Genomic DNA, 15,744 nt, shown 5'->3' on the forward strand with positions numbered 1-15,744 from the left:
AACTTTCTGACGGTGCAGAAGTGATATACATTCAGTAGAGCTTGTGCTTCAAATTTTGAATTGTGACTTTTTTTTTTTCCCCTTGGGCTAGTGATAATGGGCTACAAGGTCCTCATGATACTGGGCAGTGGCAGAGAGCCACAGCTCACAGGGAGCCACGGGATTATGAAGGCCAAGAGCACATACACTTACAACCATTCTGCACCCATACAACCATTCTGTTTTTTCACTTTCATTACCATATATGATCAAACACATGAGACATTCAACACTTTATTATATAATAGGCTTGGTGTTGAGTGATTTTGCCCAACTCAAAGCTAATGTAAGCGTTCTGAGCATGGTTAAGGTAGGCTGAGCTAAGCAATGATGCTCAGTAGGTTAGAAGTGTAAATGCATTTTCATTTTATGATATTTTCAGCTTATAATGGGTTTATCATGACATAGTCCCATGGTAAGTTGAGGAAGATATGAATAAAGTCCCTACTAGATGAAGTAAGTAGACAATCTAATTGATAAAAGTTTTAAGTTCAGAATAATTACAATAAGTTATGTGATTGAGCAATTGAATTTCATGGACAGTTTCTTATTTTAAGAATATAAACTGTGCATAAATATGGGAAAAGGTGGCAAAACTTGATGTCTTTGAATTTTACCCCCTTCTTCTTTTGCTAGTCCCCTCTGTAATTCCAATGAAATGAAGATAGGCAAATGAAAATCAGAAAATACCATCAATTCAAAATGTAAATAATCAGTCATTGCTATACAAAATTTAGTCATGTTAATCTTCCAAATTGCACTAAAGCAGACCAAACCGAAATATATTTCCCTCCAACTCAACTGATCATGGCACAGTTTTTAGATGGAAAACATATTCTTTTGCATACATTGTTTTTTCTTATTCATTCATTCTTTCATTTATGTACTCATTTGGCAACCAGAAGAGAATGTAATAGAATGCAATAGAAATACAAAGGGAAGAAATTATATTTATCTTGTTCTGTGTATATAGTTTTCTTCACCTTGAATATTTTTTCCACCTTCCTTCACCTAGTAAACATATTCATTTTACTCTTCCAGCTCAAAGTTACCAACTCCATGAAGCCATTCCTGTCTTCCTCATTCTGAATTAATCCTTTCCTCTCTTTATCCTCAAACTGTAATTTCATTATTTGATTATTTTAGTGTCTTTCAGCTGGACTGTGAGTTACAGCTGGTTGACTAACGACCATCTTACTCAATTTTACTTCCAGGGTAGTTGTGGCCTGGAAAAAAAAGTAGAAATGAAAGAAACAGGACACAAAATCTTTCGGTGACTTTACAATTACTGTTTGTTTACAATTTCATGCTCCTTCTGGTGGAAACTCTTCTGTCCATGGGTGCTTCTTTGATAAGCCTGCTCCTCTCACCAGCTTCTCACAACATTGGGCTATCCTATGTTAGGTTCTTAGACTTCTCTTCTTTCTGCATTCTTCTTCTCAGACTACAGGGTGTTATTCAAATATTCCAGGGCTGGAATATTCCAGTCCTGTGGCTTTAAGATCTCTCTATAAGTTTTCTAAACTTAAACTTCAGCTTGATGCTCCAGATTCTCAAGATTCTATCCTTGCATGTTCAAATGTCTATTTGTCATGTCCTGGGATGTCTGGTTAACATCTCACATTTATCTAGAACAACCCTTGATTCCTTGGTTCTGGCATGTTGTCCATCTCAGAAAATACCACTACCATTTGCCAGCTGGAGTCACCCTCACTTTTAGTCTCCTGCTTTGATCAGCAAATCTCAATTAAAATATGTTCTAAAGTCAACTGCATTTAGTCACTCCCATTGTTACCAGCCTTCTCTAAGCACCGTTGTCTCTCCCTGGAATATATCACCAACTCCCTAAGTAGCCTCTGTTTCTTTTCTTGACCCTTTTTAATATAGTATCTACACAGCAAATGAAGGATCATTTAAAAACATAAGTCACTTCATGTCACCCCTATGCTCAATAATTGCCAACTACTTAGAATAAAACCATACTTAAAATATCTGATGACCTTCCTGTGACCTACTGGGTTCTACCTGCTTTGGCCCCCAGGCTACCTTTTCAGTTTCATCTGCAACCATACTTCCTGTTTGTAACCTCACTCTAGGCACATAGGCTTTCATGCTGCTCCCCTACTGCACCCTGCTTACTCCATAGCCTTATACATTTGCTGCTCTTCTGAAGGCTCTCCTCACGTATTGGCATGTTCACACCTTCACTTCTTTTGACCTTTGCTCAATGCCACTGCCTCAGAAATGTCATTGCTGACAGTGCCTCCTTGTAGCTCTCTATCTCCCTGCCTTACTTTATTTTCTCATAGCACCTATCACCATTCAATACTATCATACATGTATTATATATTAATGTATTTATATATACATTAATAATATATATTCATGTGCTTAGAGTAGACAAATATTGAAAACTCACTGCTCATTGTTCCATTGTTCCATTAATAAACCCCTTGTTGAAGATACAAAGTTCTTCCTGGCTAGTGAACTCACCAAAATGCCCATTGCATTACTTGGACCAAAACTGAGTTGAGACTTATTTCTGTGAGAGTTTAGGAGCTTATAAGAAGAGGCGAAAGGCTACTTCTTAGAAGCATTGTTTGGGGCTGAATATGAAGTCATGCAAGATGGGGACTACTGGAAGGCTGAAAATGGAAGAAAGAAAAAAAAAATAGAAGCAGCTGGAGAAGAGCTCCACCATTCTATTTGGATGACAGTGGGCCTGTCCGTGAACTTCACCTTTGAGCTGCTTTTGTCAAAGGATGCTATTCCTGCATCCAACTGTCCAACTTTGATTGGAGTCTGCAGACAAGCCTACCCTTGTTTGGGGATATCTTCTCTATATTCTGGGCAAATCTCTTGAGGCCAGTCTTTTCAGAGTAGACATTGTCATTATTATGTTAGCTTAATGAGCTGCACAAGGATGAATAAACATGTGGGGGAAAACTATACACAAAAGTGTATATATTTAGAATTTCTATTTATTTAGAATTCCAAACTACTTAAAAGTTTAAAAAGTATGCTTTTTTCCCTGTATTTGTCTCTTATGAGAAAAAAAATCACAGGTAAACAAGGCAATGAGAGAAATTTACTTTCCTTCCAGTGTATAAGAGAGATTCAACAGAGAATCTGCCTAATTTTTGTTATCTGTGTATCAAAAAACAGGAGCTTATATTTTTAATCAAAGCCCCGAGGCATTGGAAAATAACACAGTACCTTCTAAAGCATTTAATATAGATCAAATTTGGTAGTGTTTTAGCATTAAACATATTTTTCAACATCTTAGTTCAAAGAGATAAGCCATCTGTAAATTATAGTACTTACTCAAATCACCCTTTCTCCAAAAATTATCAGTAAAGTTGTGGTAGAGTTATATGATGGGGCTCATATGGCAAGTATTTTAAAGGAGAAGAAGGAAAAGTAATAAGGTTGAAAGTGGAGAAAATATAAAAAAGATAAAAGTAGAAACAGGATTCTTTGATAAGTAATCTGAAAGTTTTGGTCTAGAAACCTACTCTCAAAAAGAAAACCAAATGTTACTTGTAGTTTAAAATCAAAGGATGAATTCAGTTAAATTGCTGAAACTACCCATGTTGAGAATATTACTTTTGCCCTTCAGTATCCACTACCCCTCCAGTATAGCAGCCTAGCAGCCAATTGGGAAATGAGGTTCCCATGTGTGTAGCATTCATGGGGTGGGGTGAGGAATATTCCAAGTGCACCCTACCTACTATGGAAGCCACTAGGACTATGTTTTTTTTTTTTCTTATCCTAACCCCATTTTTTAACATAATCTCAACAAATTGGGTATCCTCTCTAAGAACTTCCCACCTTGAGCAATTGATAAATATAGGTCATTATGACCATGTTGGGGAAGGGGGGAGGATGCTCATGTAAACAGCATCCTGACCCAGCCCTCAGGATTGCTGTATTTTCTGTTTCTTATTTCATGAATCTCCTGTGGACCTTGGGTTTGAAACCTCTCCAAGACTCATTCTCCAACCTCCAGTAATTTCTTTGAGTAATTAATAAGTTACTTTGAGTTCCTAGTAAATTTTTTTAGTTTCCTCCCACTCTCATTCCTCAATATCATTTGAATAAATTCTTTGCTGAAGAGAGCCTCGGTGAGTTTTTAAAATTGCAGCCAAAACCCTTAACAAATATACCTCACAACCAAAATAGTTGTCTGATTTGAGGGAAGGGGGGTCTAAGCCGTTCAGTCTGTTACTGTTTTCTGTTCCCCTCTATGTTCTTCATGTATGTGTAGTTTTAGGTGCTTTGTTTTTCCTTTTTAAAATTTACTAGACTAGCTACAACAGCCCTGTGTCCTGAAAGCAGAATAATCATTTTGAAAAGCATGTGGAGACTGTCTCCCTGGGTAAATGATGATAACACCGTCACATTATTTGAACATTTAACTGCCTCTATTGAGTAGTTTTCCTCATAGTTTTGATTCATTTGGAATCTAACTGACAGAGATCCCATTACTGGGTGTTCTTTCCATAATTTGTCAAAAAATATATAGCAGAGATGAGGCAGAATGAAGCTAATTTGTAATCTGGAAGACTTAACCTGGTTATGCTGACGAACTAACTGAATCGGTCAAAAGTTTGAGAGCTTAAAGATTGAAAACCACCATTCCCTAGTTAAACTCTAATTCATTATGTAAACAACATGATTTATAAGTGCAGTCATGTGGAAGGTCTATTTGTTTTTCTCACCAAAAGATGCTTTCAAGGAAAAATTGCTGAAAATGGATTTTCTCCAACCAATGTGTTGCCTGCCACCCCAGGTATAAGTGCTGAAGCAGTAGAAGGAAGGCATAATGATCACACCAGCCAAGGCCATAGGCATTTGTGGAGCATTCCAAAAATATTGGAATCCCTTAGCAAGAGGTGTTTCCTAAATACAAAAAGTTGTTAAGAGAGGAAGAAAGGATTGCTAGTGAGCCCATAGATGGGAATGTAGGTAGGGAGTCGGGACCTCGGGGTTCTGTACTGTACCCTTTTTGGGAATACCATAAAGAAGGGGAAAACAGAAAGAAGCCTTAATGTTATGCCAGGACAACAGGCATGGAAGTTTAGGAGACAAAGCTAGTTCATTAATGTTTACCGAGAAAACAGAATACTCTCTCTCTCCCTTCCCCTTTCCTTTTACCATTTTAAGATGTGGTTCAAACACATTCCTGTAACTCAATGGTCCTCCTTGGTGTATCAATCTCTGGACTGTGTCAAATTTACAGATGGGTGGAGAGCCTACAACAGCCCTTAAATTTGGCATTGACATTTTAGCTAAATCTCTACGATTTATTTTCTTTAGGTAACACTTTTTACTTTGCAATGTCATTTTATGTGCATCGTCATCTCCAAGTTATATGATCTATCATTTCATGTTGAAGGCTAATGTTGCGGTCAAGATTCTTTTTACTCTAATTGGTAGAAACTTGTCCAAACTGCAAAAGTAAGAATGGAATTTATTGAACTACTTAATTGAAAAGTCCAAGGGATAGCTTCAGGCATGATTGGATCTAGGAGCACAAATGCTATCAAATCTTTATTTTCTCCCTTATTCAGCTTCTTTCCACTCTGTTGGCTTAATTCTCTAGTATGTCTTCCCAGAAGGTGGCAACACAACTTCTGGAAGCTCAGACTCATGTCCCAGTAGTTTATCAACTCCTGTAGAACGAAGGCTTCTTTCTCCCAGTAGCAATAGAAAAAGCCTTAGGATTTACTCCACCAGATCCATTTGGGCCATGTGTTCATGTCTGAACCAATTGCTATGGTCAGGGAGATGAAATGCATGTTCATCCCTGGAGCTAGAGGTGGTGGAGTCAGCACCACTTAAGCCAAATGGTAACTAATATGAGAAAGGGATCATACCCAAAGGAAAACCAGAGTGATCTTATCAGAGAATAAGAGAATAGTTCCGGCACCTATAAAACCAATAGACATACACGATATTGTTCCTAACCAGTGCCATCTGTAACAGTGGATCTCATTGATCTATTTAGCCGAGACAGACCCTTTGTATTGTGAGTGTAAGCCCTCTCCTGAAACCTTGTGGCCAATGCTATGTTCATGTTCTAGTTAAGTTTATTTGGTTTCAGTAAGCAGAAGTTTACTCAAAAGTATTCAAATAAAATGGGAGTTATTGTCAAAACCAAGGTTACATCATGGCACCCCATGGAAAGGATATATGATCTCTGGAGTTAGGCAACAGAAACTGAGAAGCTAAGTTGTGTCTGCTTCATTTGCCTCTCTCTGCGAATTAGTTCCTGGACCCACTAACCCATTGCACATGTCCATCTCCCCAAATAGCTGCCCCTGGCACCCCATGTCTAAATCTAGGCAGTCTTACTATTCAAATCCCTGGAACTCACTACCTCAGTCTGTAGTATTCCACTTCTAATTCCACTCCTTCTTTTGAAGGAGAATCTCACTGGCATGGCTTGGGTTCTATGACAACCTTTCATTTAAGCAGCTTTACCATAGATGCTAAGTTCTTCTATTCCAAAGACATATCTTCTTGGATGAGTATAGCCAGTTGAAAGAGAGGCTAGAGTTAAGAAGACAATTTTTGGCTTTTCTGGTAACTAGTAAAAGCAAACATCTCCCTTCTGTCTAATTCAGTTCATCATATCTAGGCTCTTTTCTCACCAGGACACTATCAGCAATCAGGAGGGACAGTTTTTCAGTCAGGGGTTGCCTGCACTTGCTGGGACCACCCAGCAAGTGGCGGTGATGCACCTCCCCCACCTCCCACTTTCCATCAATCCAAAGTAGCCAGTAGTGCACCTCATCCCCTCCAGTACACCATGGCAATCAAAAACACCCTGGAGTTGAAATTTTCTCTTATCCACCCTAGCTCAAAATCCTTCCCAGGTCCCATCTTCCCTAATAATTAATGAATTGCCAGCACTACGCTGACAGCAGAAGTCCATTTGCTGTTTTCACTTCCTCGCCTTCTCTTCAAACCTTGTCTGCAACCATCTGCTTTTCAACTCCCTTCTTCTACTAAAGTCATTTCTCTCATGGTCACCAGTAGCCTCTGAGTTACCAAAATCCAATGAGAACTTTTCACTTTTGTTTCCTGTCATTATTCTTCTGCATCTGAAATGCTTATCCCAACTCCTGAATACCAGTCTTTCTATTCTTCTCCGAACCCTCGGGGTTCTGCATGTCAGTCTCCTTTAATCAAGCAAGAAACTTGGAAATCCTCTCTCTCTCTCTGGTGAGTTGGCTCACCTTCTGCATCCAGTTAACAAATCCTACAAAAATCACCCCTTGGCTTCATTTTCTTCGGTCAGTTATTACCTTTCGTCTTTCCTTACTTAGAGCCTGATGTGTTGTTACTATGGACATAAGACACACTATTTGGGGGCCTCTGTTTCCTCTCCCATAAAATAAGGTTAATAGTATCTACCACCAAAGGGTTGACGACTAGTGTAAAGATTTAATAAGGTTAGAATATATAAAGTGCTTTGAACCATGCCTGGCTTAGTGTAAGTGTACGACAAAGCCTCACTGTTATTACTACACATCCTTGCAATGGCACCAATCACATGATATTGAAAATGTTTGTGAGCACTGTCCACCACCACCACCCCAGACTGTAGGAGATTGTGCTTCAGGCATCACTGCACAGTGATGGAGCTGGAGCACAGTGCCTGGCCTATAGTGGGCATGTGATAAACAGTCACCAAGTGGATGAATCAGATTTTGTATTCTTCACAATATCCAGCAAATGACAGGTGCTCATGAAATAGTCGCTGATTTGAATTTGATAGAATGGAATTGATCTGGAAAGAATACAGAGTAAACAGTGCCATAACATTAGGTAAAGTATAATGAGTTAATTTAAGGGGAGGGGCATCTGGGTGGCTCAGTCGGTTAAGCATTGGACTTTGGATCAGGTCATGATCTCACAGTCCGTGAGTTCGAGCCCCACGTCGGGCTCTGTGCTGACAGCTGGGAGCCTGGAGCCTGCTTCAGATTCTGTATGTCTGTCTCTCTGCCCTTCCCCTGTGCTCCCTCTCTCTCAAAAATTAAAAAAAAAACCTTTTTTTAAAAATTAAGATGAGAGAAATGAGAAATTTCCTTTGAGACTCCTCCTTAAGGTGCAATCTAAACTGATGCATAATTCCACATTCCTAACAAATTCAGATTTTTTCCCCTATTTATTTGCTCCTCCATTTCAATTTCCATGTCCTGTCAATTCTCTTTGCTTTCATTCTCATAGCATAGCTTAATTTACCAACAACCTGGACTCCTGGTATCATCTTTATCAGTAAGCTATTGCTGCATAACAAAGAAACACAAAATCTCAGTGACAAACAACCAGAAGCATTTATTTTTGATATGTCTGTGGGTCAAGTAGCCTGGGACAAGCTTGACTGGACAGCTCTACCCTAAGCTGCAGGTTTGACTAGACTTATCTCCCAACTGAGCATTGGCCACAGATCTGTGCCTTATGTATTAATTCTGAAGCCAGACTGAAAGGGCAACAGCTACCCAGGGAAGCTTTTGTCTTGGCAATAGCAGAAAAACAGGCAGGTGAGTACAAATGTGTAATGCCTCTTAAGGCCTCCATCTGGAACTGACACATAGTCATTTTTACTCACCCTGCATTGTCCAAAGCAAGTTTATAGCCAAGCCCAACATCAGTGAAACGGCACAAGTCAGTATTGTCCACTCTAGTGAGTTTTACCACACAGTCACATGGCAAAAGAGGTGAACGTACAAATCTAATTCAGAGAAGAGAAGAATTGTGAACAATGATTAAATTCACCACACTTCTATCCTCATTCTGGTCTTCATAACACCTTCCTAGGCAATCACATTACCCTCTTAGCTGATCTCCTTGTGTTCAGTCTTCTTCACAACAAGTGCCTCCATTTGGTCATGAATGTTTTGGCTGTAGGGGATAGAATCCCCAGTTTAAAATGACTTATATTACATCACATAATAAGAAGTCTAGAAAAAATGTTCTAGGTTTAGAACATCAACAATGTCATTGAAGTCTCAGGGTTTTTGTAACCTTTTTAAAAATCCTGTTAGCCATTGTCTACAGCTTGTTGCCTCGTGGTGATAAGATTGCTTCAGTGGCTCCAAGCATCGCATGATTGCACAGTGATGTTCAAAGCAGGAACGAAAAAGAAAAAGTGCCTTAATACACCCCTCTCCTTTTATCTGACAAAAAAAAAATCTCTTGTAGTTTCCCAAGTCATTTCCCCTTACATTTTGCTGATCAGAGCTCTCTAACCACCAAGAGTTGCAAGGAAGGCAGAAGCCAATAAGGAACATTTTCAGGCTCTGTCTTATGAATGGATCTAAAAACAAGAAAGAAGTTGGTGAAAGAATAGTGTATGTATAAGAAATCATTGGTATCTGCACAAGTCAAATAATTTAACCTACCTGACTTAATATTTAAGACTTCATAACACCATATTCATCCTCTTTTAAAGCTTAATACATCAAAATTTCTCTAAGAGTGAATATTTCCCTCAGCACATCTCATTCTTCCTGTCATTGTTCCCATCACTGATGTGTTTGTATACCTTTCTTCCATCTTCCCTCAATGGCCTTTTATCCCCACTCTTACCTCTTCAAGTAAGTCTTCCTTTTACTTAAGGATTAAGTTCTTCTCTGGTAAGTCTTTCATGGGCACTGAGGTTGCCCTGATGTCCCGCCACATGCTCAATAACTATTTGTGAAATAGATTTGAGTCATAATTTCCATTAGAGGGTTTTGGATTTTGTAGCAATTCTTCTTGACTGTGATCTCTAACCAACTTAAATTATTCCATTGGAAGTTTTGGGTTATTTTTCTTAAATAGTATTTTATGTCGTTTTGTCTTATGGTAGTAGCTCACTGTTTTTGAACAAACCTTTGTTATTGACCGAGTATTCAAAGCAAATACCCATGATTATTTCCAACTTGTCTACACTATGGTGATATTTTTGGGCGTATCATGTTTCTGTCTCTTGGATGAAAATTGTGCATTTTCATATTGAAATATATTATATTGTCACTTTAGACGTAGTTACTTCCCTCCTTGCTGGGTTGTTCTTAATTTAAGCCATCACCTTTTCTAAGTAATGGGTGAAAATCATGCCTTCCATGAAGTCTCACCACATTTCATTTTGACTACCCCTTTGTAATATTTCACTTACCATTCTGTTATGCTGTGTTTTATTTTTCTCCCCACTTCTACTACAAAGATTTTTTTAAATGTATCAACGACCTCCACTGCTGATTAAGACAATGTCTTGCAGTCCATCATTTAATAAAGGTTTGTTGAACTTCTAGTATATGCCAAACGTTGTCTAGTCACTAGGGACCCAGTAAGAAAGGAAATAGATGTAATCTAGGCATGCCTGGGTGGCTCAGTTGGTAAAATGTCCAACTCTTGATTTCATGATTTCACAGTTGTGAGTTAGAGCCCTCTTGGGGCTCCATGCTGGGTGAGATTCTCTCTCTCCCTATCCCTTTGCCCCTCCCCCACTTATGCATGTGCCAAAAGAAAGAAAGAAAGAAAGAAAGAAAGAAAGAAAGAAAAGAAATAAATAAATAGGTATAGTCTTTACTTTTCTGGGTTTTGCATTCTAAGTAGGAGAAACAACTAACCCATAAACACATCAATCTAATATGCCAGGTGGAGGTAAGTGCTCTAAGGAAAGTAAAACAGGGAAGTATCATGGCAAGATCCTATTGCAGTGAGGCAGTGAAAAAAAAAGTGGGTAGGAAAGGCTACAAAAAACCCCTAATGCAATGGAGTTTCATGCAGAGGTCATAGTAAGTACAAAGTCCCTGAGGCAGAACTTTGCTTGGCATGGACAAACATCAGCAATGTGGACAGAGTGGCTGCAGGCAAGTGATGAGGGAGAGAGAGGAGAAAGGACACAAATGAAATCAATTAATGGGTGGGAGGGCAGGTCACGTATTGGCTTGGAAGCTGCAGTAGGGAGTTGGAGTTCATTTTGAGCAAGGTGGGAAGCCCTTGAACCTACTAAATATTTGTTTCGTTACGAGTAATAATCATCTATACTGTTTTTAAAAAAAACCTGGAAATGGATGGTGGTGATGATTACACGAGAATGTACGTGTGCTTAATGCCACTGAACTGTACATGTAAAAATGGTTATGGGGGGAATTTTACATTATGTATATTTTACTACAATAAAAAATATCTATGAGCGAATTCTGTGGCCAGAATCTGAGCTGAGCACTGGTGACTATATAAACTCATAGGTGATGTAAACACTCAGAATCTGCTTTGAGAAAATACATCCCGTATATTATAAATGTAAATACACGATGCAAGGTAGTATAAATCGTGCTCCAAATGAGAAGACTAGGCTAGGGTTTCAGAGTGTGTTCTCAGAAGCATCAGTCTGGAGAGATGCCCTTTGAAACAAAAGGAGCTTACTCAAATAAGTTGGGGAAATAGCGCATCCTCCAGCCCCCTGTGGAGATTCCCAGGGCACGTTGGCATATCACAGGCTGCAAATACACATGAAAGAAACTTGTTTAACTTTGTTTAATCCAACATTGCTAAACCATTTTGATCACAGGCTTCCCCCCCACCCCCGCCCCTAAATTGCCTATTAACATCCGGAAGAAATGGTATGCCAAAGAACCTATGTCAAAGGAAACACAAAGCTGAGATAGGAAGAAAAGAATTTGTGGAGAAAGTGTGGTCGGAGTTGAGCTAGAAAGGAAAGGGGATACTTAGATTAGAGAAGAGGAAGGGCATTCAAGGCAGGAGAGATGTTAAGAAATTCACTTCAAAGTAAATCTCCTGGAACTTGCGTCTTCAAATATCATTGACCCACAGAACGAATCTTTCAAAATGCTGATAAAATTATAATTTTGGTGATCATTGATAAATTTCTTCTAAAACAGTCAAGACACCAAATCATTAAGATTAATTATTTTGTAGAAGTTTTCTTAATTCCTTGTCATTATTTTATAAACAACAAAGTTATGCCCAGAGAGACTATAACTTACTCTGTCATCCCTGCCTAATCGATGGCAGAGTGTTAGTTTTCTTTCTCTGGGGCCAGTCTTGTTCCATGAAGGAGGGAGTTACGGATTTTTTATCTCTGCAATAGACCCTTTGGAATTAAAGCAAAAAATCGATTCCTATGCAAGACACAGATTTCAGCATGCAGTGGGTATGGAAACAGAATCAAATTAAAGAACAACGCAATCTTGGATTTTAATGAAGCTCATCTTTGTTTCTTTTGCAGATCAAATTTTTGGCTCTCATCTGCACACAGTGTGTGAACGTGAAAATTCCACAGTTCCACGGTTTGTAAAGCAATGCATTGAAGCTGTCGAAAAAAGAGGTGGGTAACTGAATATGTAGTAATTTCCCCCATTAGCGTACCCTCTAAACAACCAATGCTCAAGTTAACAGCGCCACTTGATTTGTCTGGGAAGCCATGCAATTAAAACTTGACTTTTGTTAATCGGTTAAGAGGATCAAGTTTCTTATTAACTTCAGTTTGTTTTTACAATAGGGACATCAGTAATTCCCTATGTTCTAATGTTCTCTTTTTTTAATATTTTGTCTGTCTGACATGTTGTTGATTCAATTGCTAACTTCTTGTTTTCCAGCCAGTGATAAAACATTCATAAAATATCAGCACTCACAGTGTTAGAACCCTCCTAACATTCATGCTGGTAGATGTTGTGCCAGAACAATTTTTGGTAAGCCCCCAACATTACCCAAGTGAAGCAAATAGCATTCCTACTTGCAAACAGTGATATCCCATCTTCTGTGTGTTTCTGTTCAATATAGAATATGGCTAACTGGTTTTTCTGAACAATTAACAGATGCACCTCCAGTGTTAAGATGACCTTTGTTTCCTATATTTCAACATTCTGTTTTTCATCTGAAATTATTTCATCTTACCAAAGGGAACAAAACAAAACCCAATTGACTCATCATTTCTATGCTGGTCTATCTGTGGGGTGTTTTTCCTTCCGACTATGACTTCATTCATTCAAGGTCATTTTCCCTGGAAGATACATACAGTAGATGCAGAATCTCAAAAAAATATATTGTATAAAAATGTGGAGCTTCATCACCATCTGTTACAAGTTTACAACATATTCCCAGGATCTAGGGGGATATATATCATGTAAAAGATAGAGGTGTTTTCAGAAAAAGAAATGGTGAACCTATTCCCATTTTCAGCTCCCAGTCTCTTAAAACAATAGAACCAAGGGGAAAAAATCTTTACCAAGTTATCTACTAGGAAAAAGCCATTTTAATTCTCTCAGTGTTACCTGGCTTTATTATAGAGGCATAATAAAAATGGTCTGCAATTTCCAACTCCTGGAAATTCATACTTTAATTATACTGTAAGGACAGCCTTGGGATCCTATTATTCCCATATCAGTAGGGAATGAGAGAATAACAAGAAGGGGACGAGTGGGTAGGGAAGGTAGATAAAGAGAGTGGCTTTGGGGGAAAGCATATCAACACATCAGAGAGAAGAGCTGAGAGCTCACAGAGAGTAGAAAACAGTAAAAGCAGAATGAACACAAGGAGAGGTATCTGTGAGGAATGGAGTCAATTGGAGTTTAGAGAGAAATGTGTTTTTATTGCATGTTGCAATCTCATTTAATTTTATAAGTTCATAATTTAGGAATAAATATTATTTAATAAGTACTTAAAGCCAAAATGGATCACTGAGAATGTTATAATGTTATTATTGCCAATAGCTAAATTATCATTATTTTCAGGAGATCTTCATCCACTTATAAATACTCAAGCCTGACAGTGTGAGCACTATTATATTAGAGCAAATATCCAAATAGGACTTTGGGGGGAGCTATACTTAAAAAGACATGTGCACATATAAAAAAAAGGGGGGGGGGCTCTGTACCTCTTTGTATATGTACATACCCTAGGCAAAATGAAAACTGCTAGATATAGTCCTGTGGTATGCAGATACCATAATATTGTAGTGTTGAAAATATCTATAAATAGAAACTGTATCTTCTGTTCATAGCATTTGTTGGTGATTTTTTTTTTTAATTTTTTTTTTCAACGTTTATTTATTTTTGGGACAGAGAGAGACAGAGCATGAACGGGGGAGGGGCAGAGAGAGAGGGAGACACAGAATCAGAAACAGGCTCCAGGCTCTGAGCCATCAGCCCAGAGCCTGACGCGGGGCTCGAACTCCCAGACCGCGAGATCGTGATCTGGCTGAAGTCGGACGCTTAACCGACTGCGCCACCCAGGCGCCCCATGTTGGTGATTTTTAATAAAATAAGAATGTTTTTGCTGACAGCAGCAATCATATCTAGCATTATATTTCATTGTCCCAATGTTTACTCTTAAAATGAATTTGTCGACCCAGCACTAAACAGGCACTAATCACACATATGATTATTAAAATAAATCCTAAGCATTTTAATGAAACTCAACGACTTTACAATTCCACAAAGCAACTGATAATTCAAAGCACTTTGGCAGCATCAGCTTAAAGGAACTCTATGGAAATGTTCAATAAAAACTCAGAGGCACAAGATAAACCTCTCACATCATTGCAAGATTTACAAATGTGTACTTTTGATTATATTTTTCTATGATCATTTTGTTGGATTAATATTCTTACATTTATATGCCAATTCTATTTACTCAAAGTGTTGTTTTTACTAAATTCTGGCAGAGAGCACCTTAGGACAGAAATAATTTATGTGAATCTAAGTCCAATGTTTATGCAGGCTTCTGATGACATTTTATGCTGGGGTTGGTATTAGGAAGTAGCATATAAAGGTGCCAAGTCTCTCGGCACGGCTGGGACTCAGCATATCTAGAGCCCTCCTTCTAATGGCCAGATCCTCTTCCAGCCAAGATACTCAACTGCAGAGTCATGGGAAATGCTCATGGACCAGTTATGGGAAAGGCACATTTAATGAGAATTGTGTGTCTACTTTCACACTCTGGGGGAAATGTCCTCAAAAAAACCCATCATAGCATACATGGGCTATAATAAAATGATGTGTTTCCTTTCTCTCTTTTTCTCTTAAGATTTTTGCCCCTGCTTTTACAAAAAAAACCTCATCCTTAAATTGTAGCTATATTTTTAAATGTTTATTTATTTTGAGAGAAACAGAGAAAGAGAGAGAGAGAGCAAGGAGGTGCAGAGGGGGAGAGAGAGAGAGAGAGAGAGAGAGAGAGAGAGAGAGAGAGAATTCCAAGCAGGCTCCATGCTCAGCACAGAGCCAGACGTGGGGCTTGATCCCGTGACCATGAGATCATGACCTGAGCTGAAACCAAGAGTTAGATGCTTAACTGACTGAGCCACTCAGGCACCCCAAGAGCTCTCCTTTTCTAAATGCTCTTGCATGCTTGATTTTGAATAAAACAGTATCAGGGAGGCAGAGCTCACCATTGATTGACTGACTGATTGATTGATTGATTGATTCATTCATTCATTCAGTTATTTGTCTCACTTGCTTGCAATTGACAGAACCGAATTGCTCATGCTCCCATTGTGTCCACAGGGAAATTCTGTGCAGTGCTTGGCACAGATGCATTCTTTAATCAACCCTGGTAAAGTGATATTAGTCACATTTTAAATTTTGCATGCCTAGAAGAAAATCTATTAGTGAGCCAAATGTAAACCAATTTAGCGAGTAACTTATTTAGTGTGCTTCCTTATCTTGATTTGGTTTCCTTTATTCC

The 15,744-nt window shown here is 38.6% G+C and overlaps 1 protein-coding gene across 3 annotated transcripts in view; it reads left to right on the forward strand.

Annotated features, from left to right (window-relative positions):
- Positions 1-15,744, forward strand: part of ARHGAP15 (Rho GTPase activating protein 15) — a 617,790-nt gene that overhangs the window by 375,057 nt on the left and 226,989 nt on the right. For all 3 annotated transcript variants that reach the window (XM_086718493.1, XM_086718494.1, XM_025912351.2), the window contains one exon: positions 12,290-12,388. In XM_086718493.1, the coding sequence (XP_086574619.1) occupies positions 12,290-12,388 (99 nt within the window). The remainder of the gene's footprint in view (positions 1-12,289; positions 12,389-15,744) is intronic.

Source organism: Puma concolor, chromosome C1, assembly GCF_028749965.1.
Source record: "Puma concolor isolate L17-30 chromosome C1, mPumCon1.1.hap2, whole genome shotgun sequence".
NCBI classification, from domain to species: domain Eukaryota; kingdom Metazoa; phylum Chordata; class Mammalia; order Carnivora; family Felidae; genus Puma; species Puma concolor.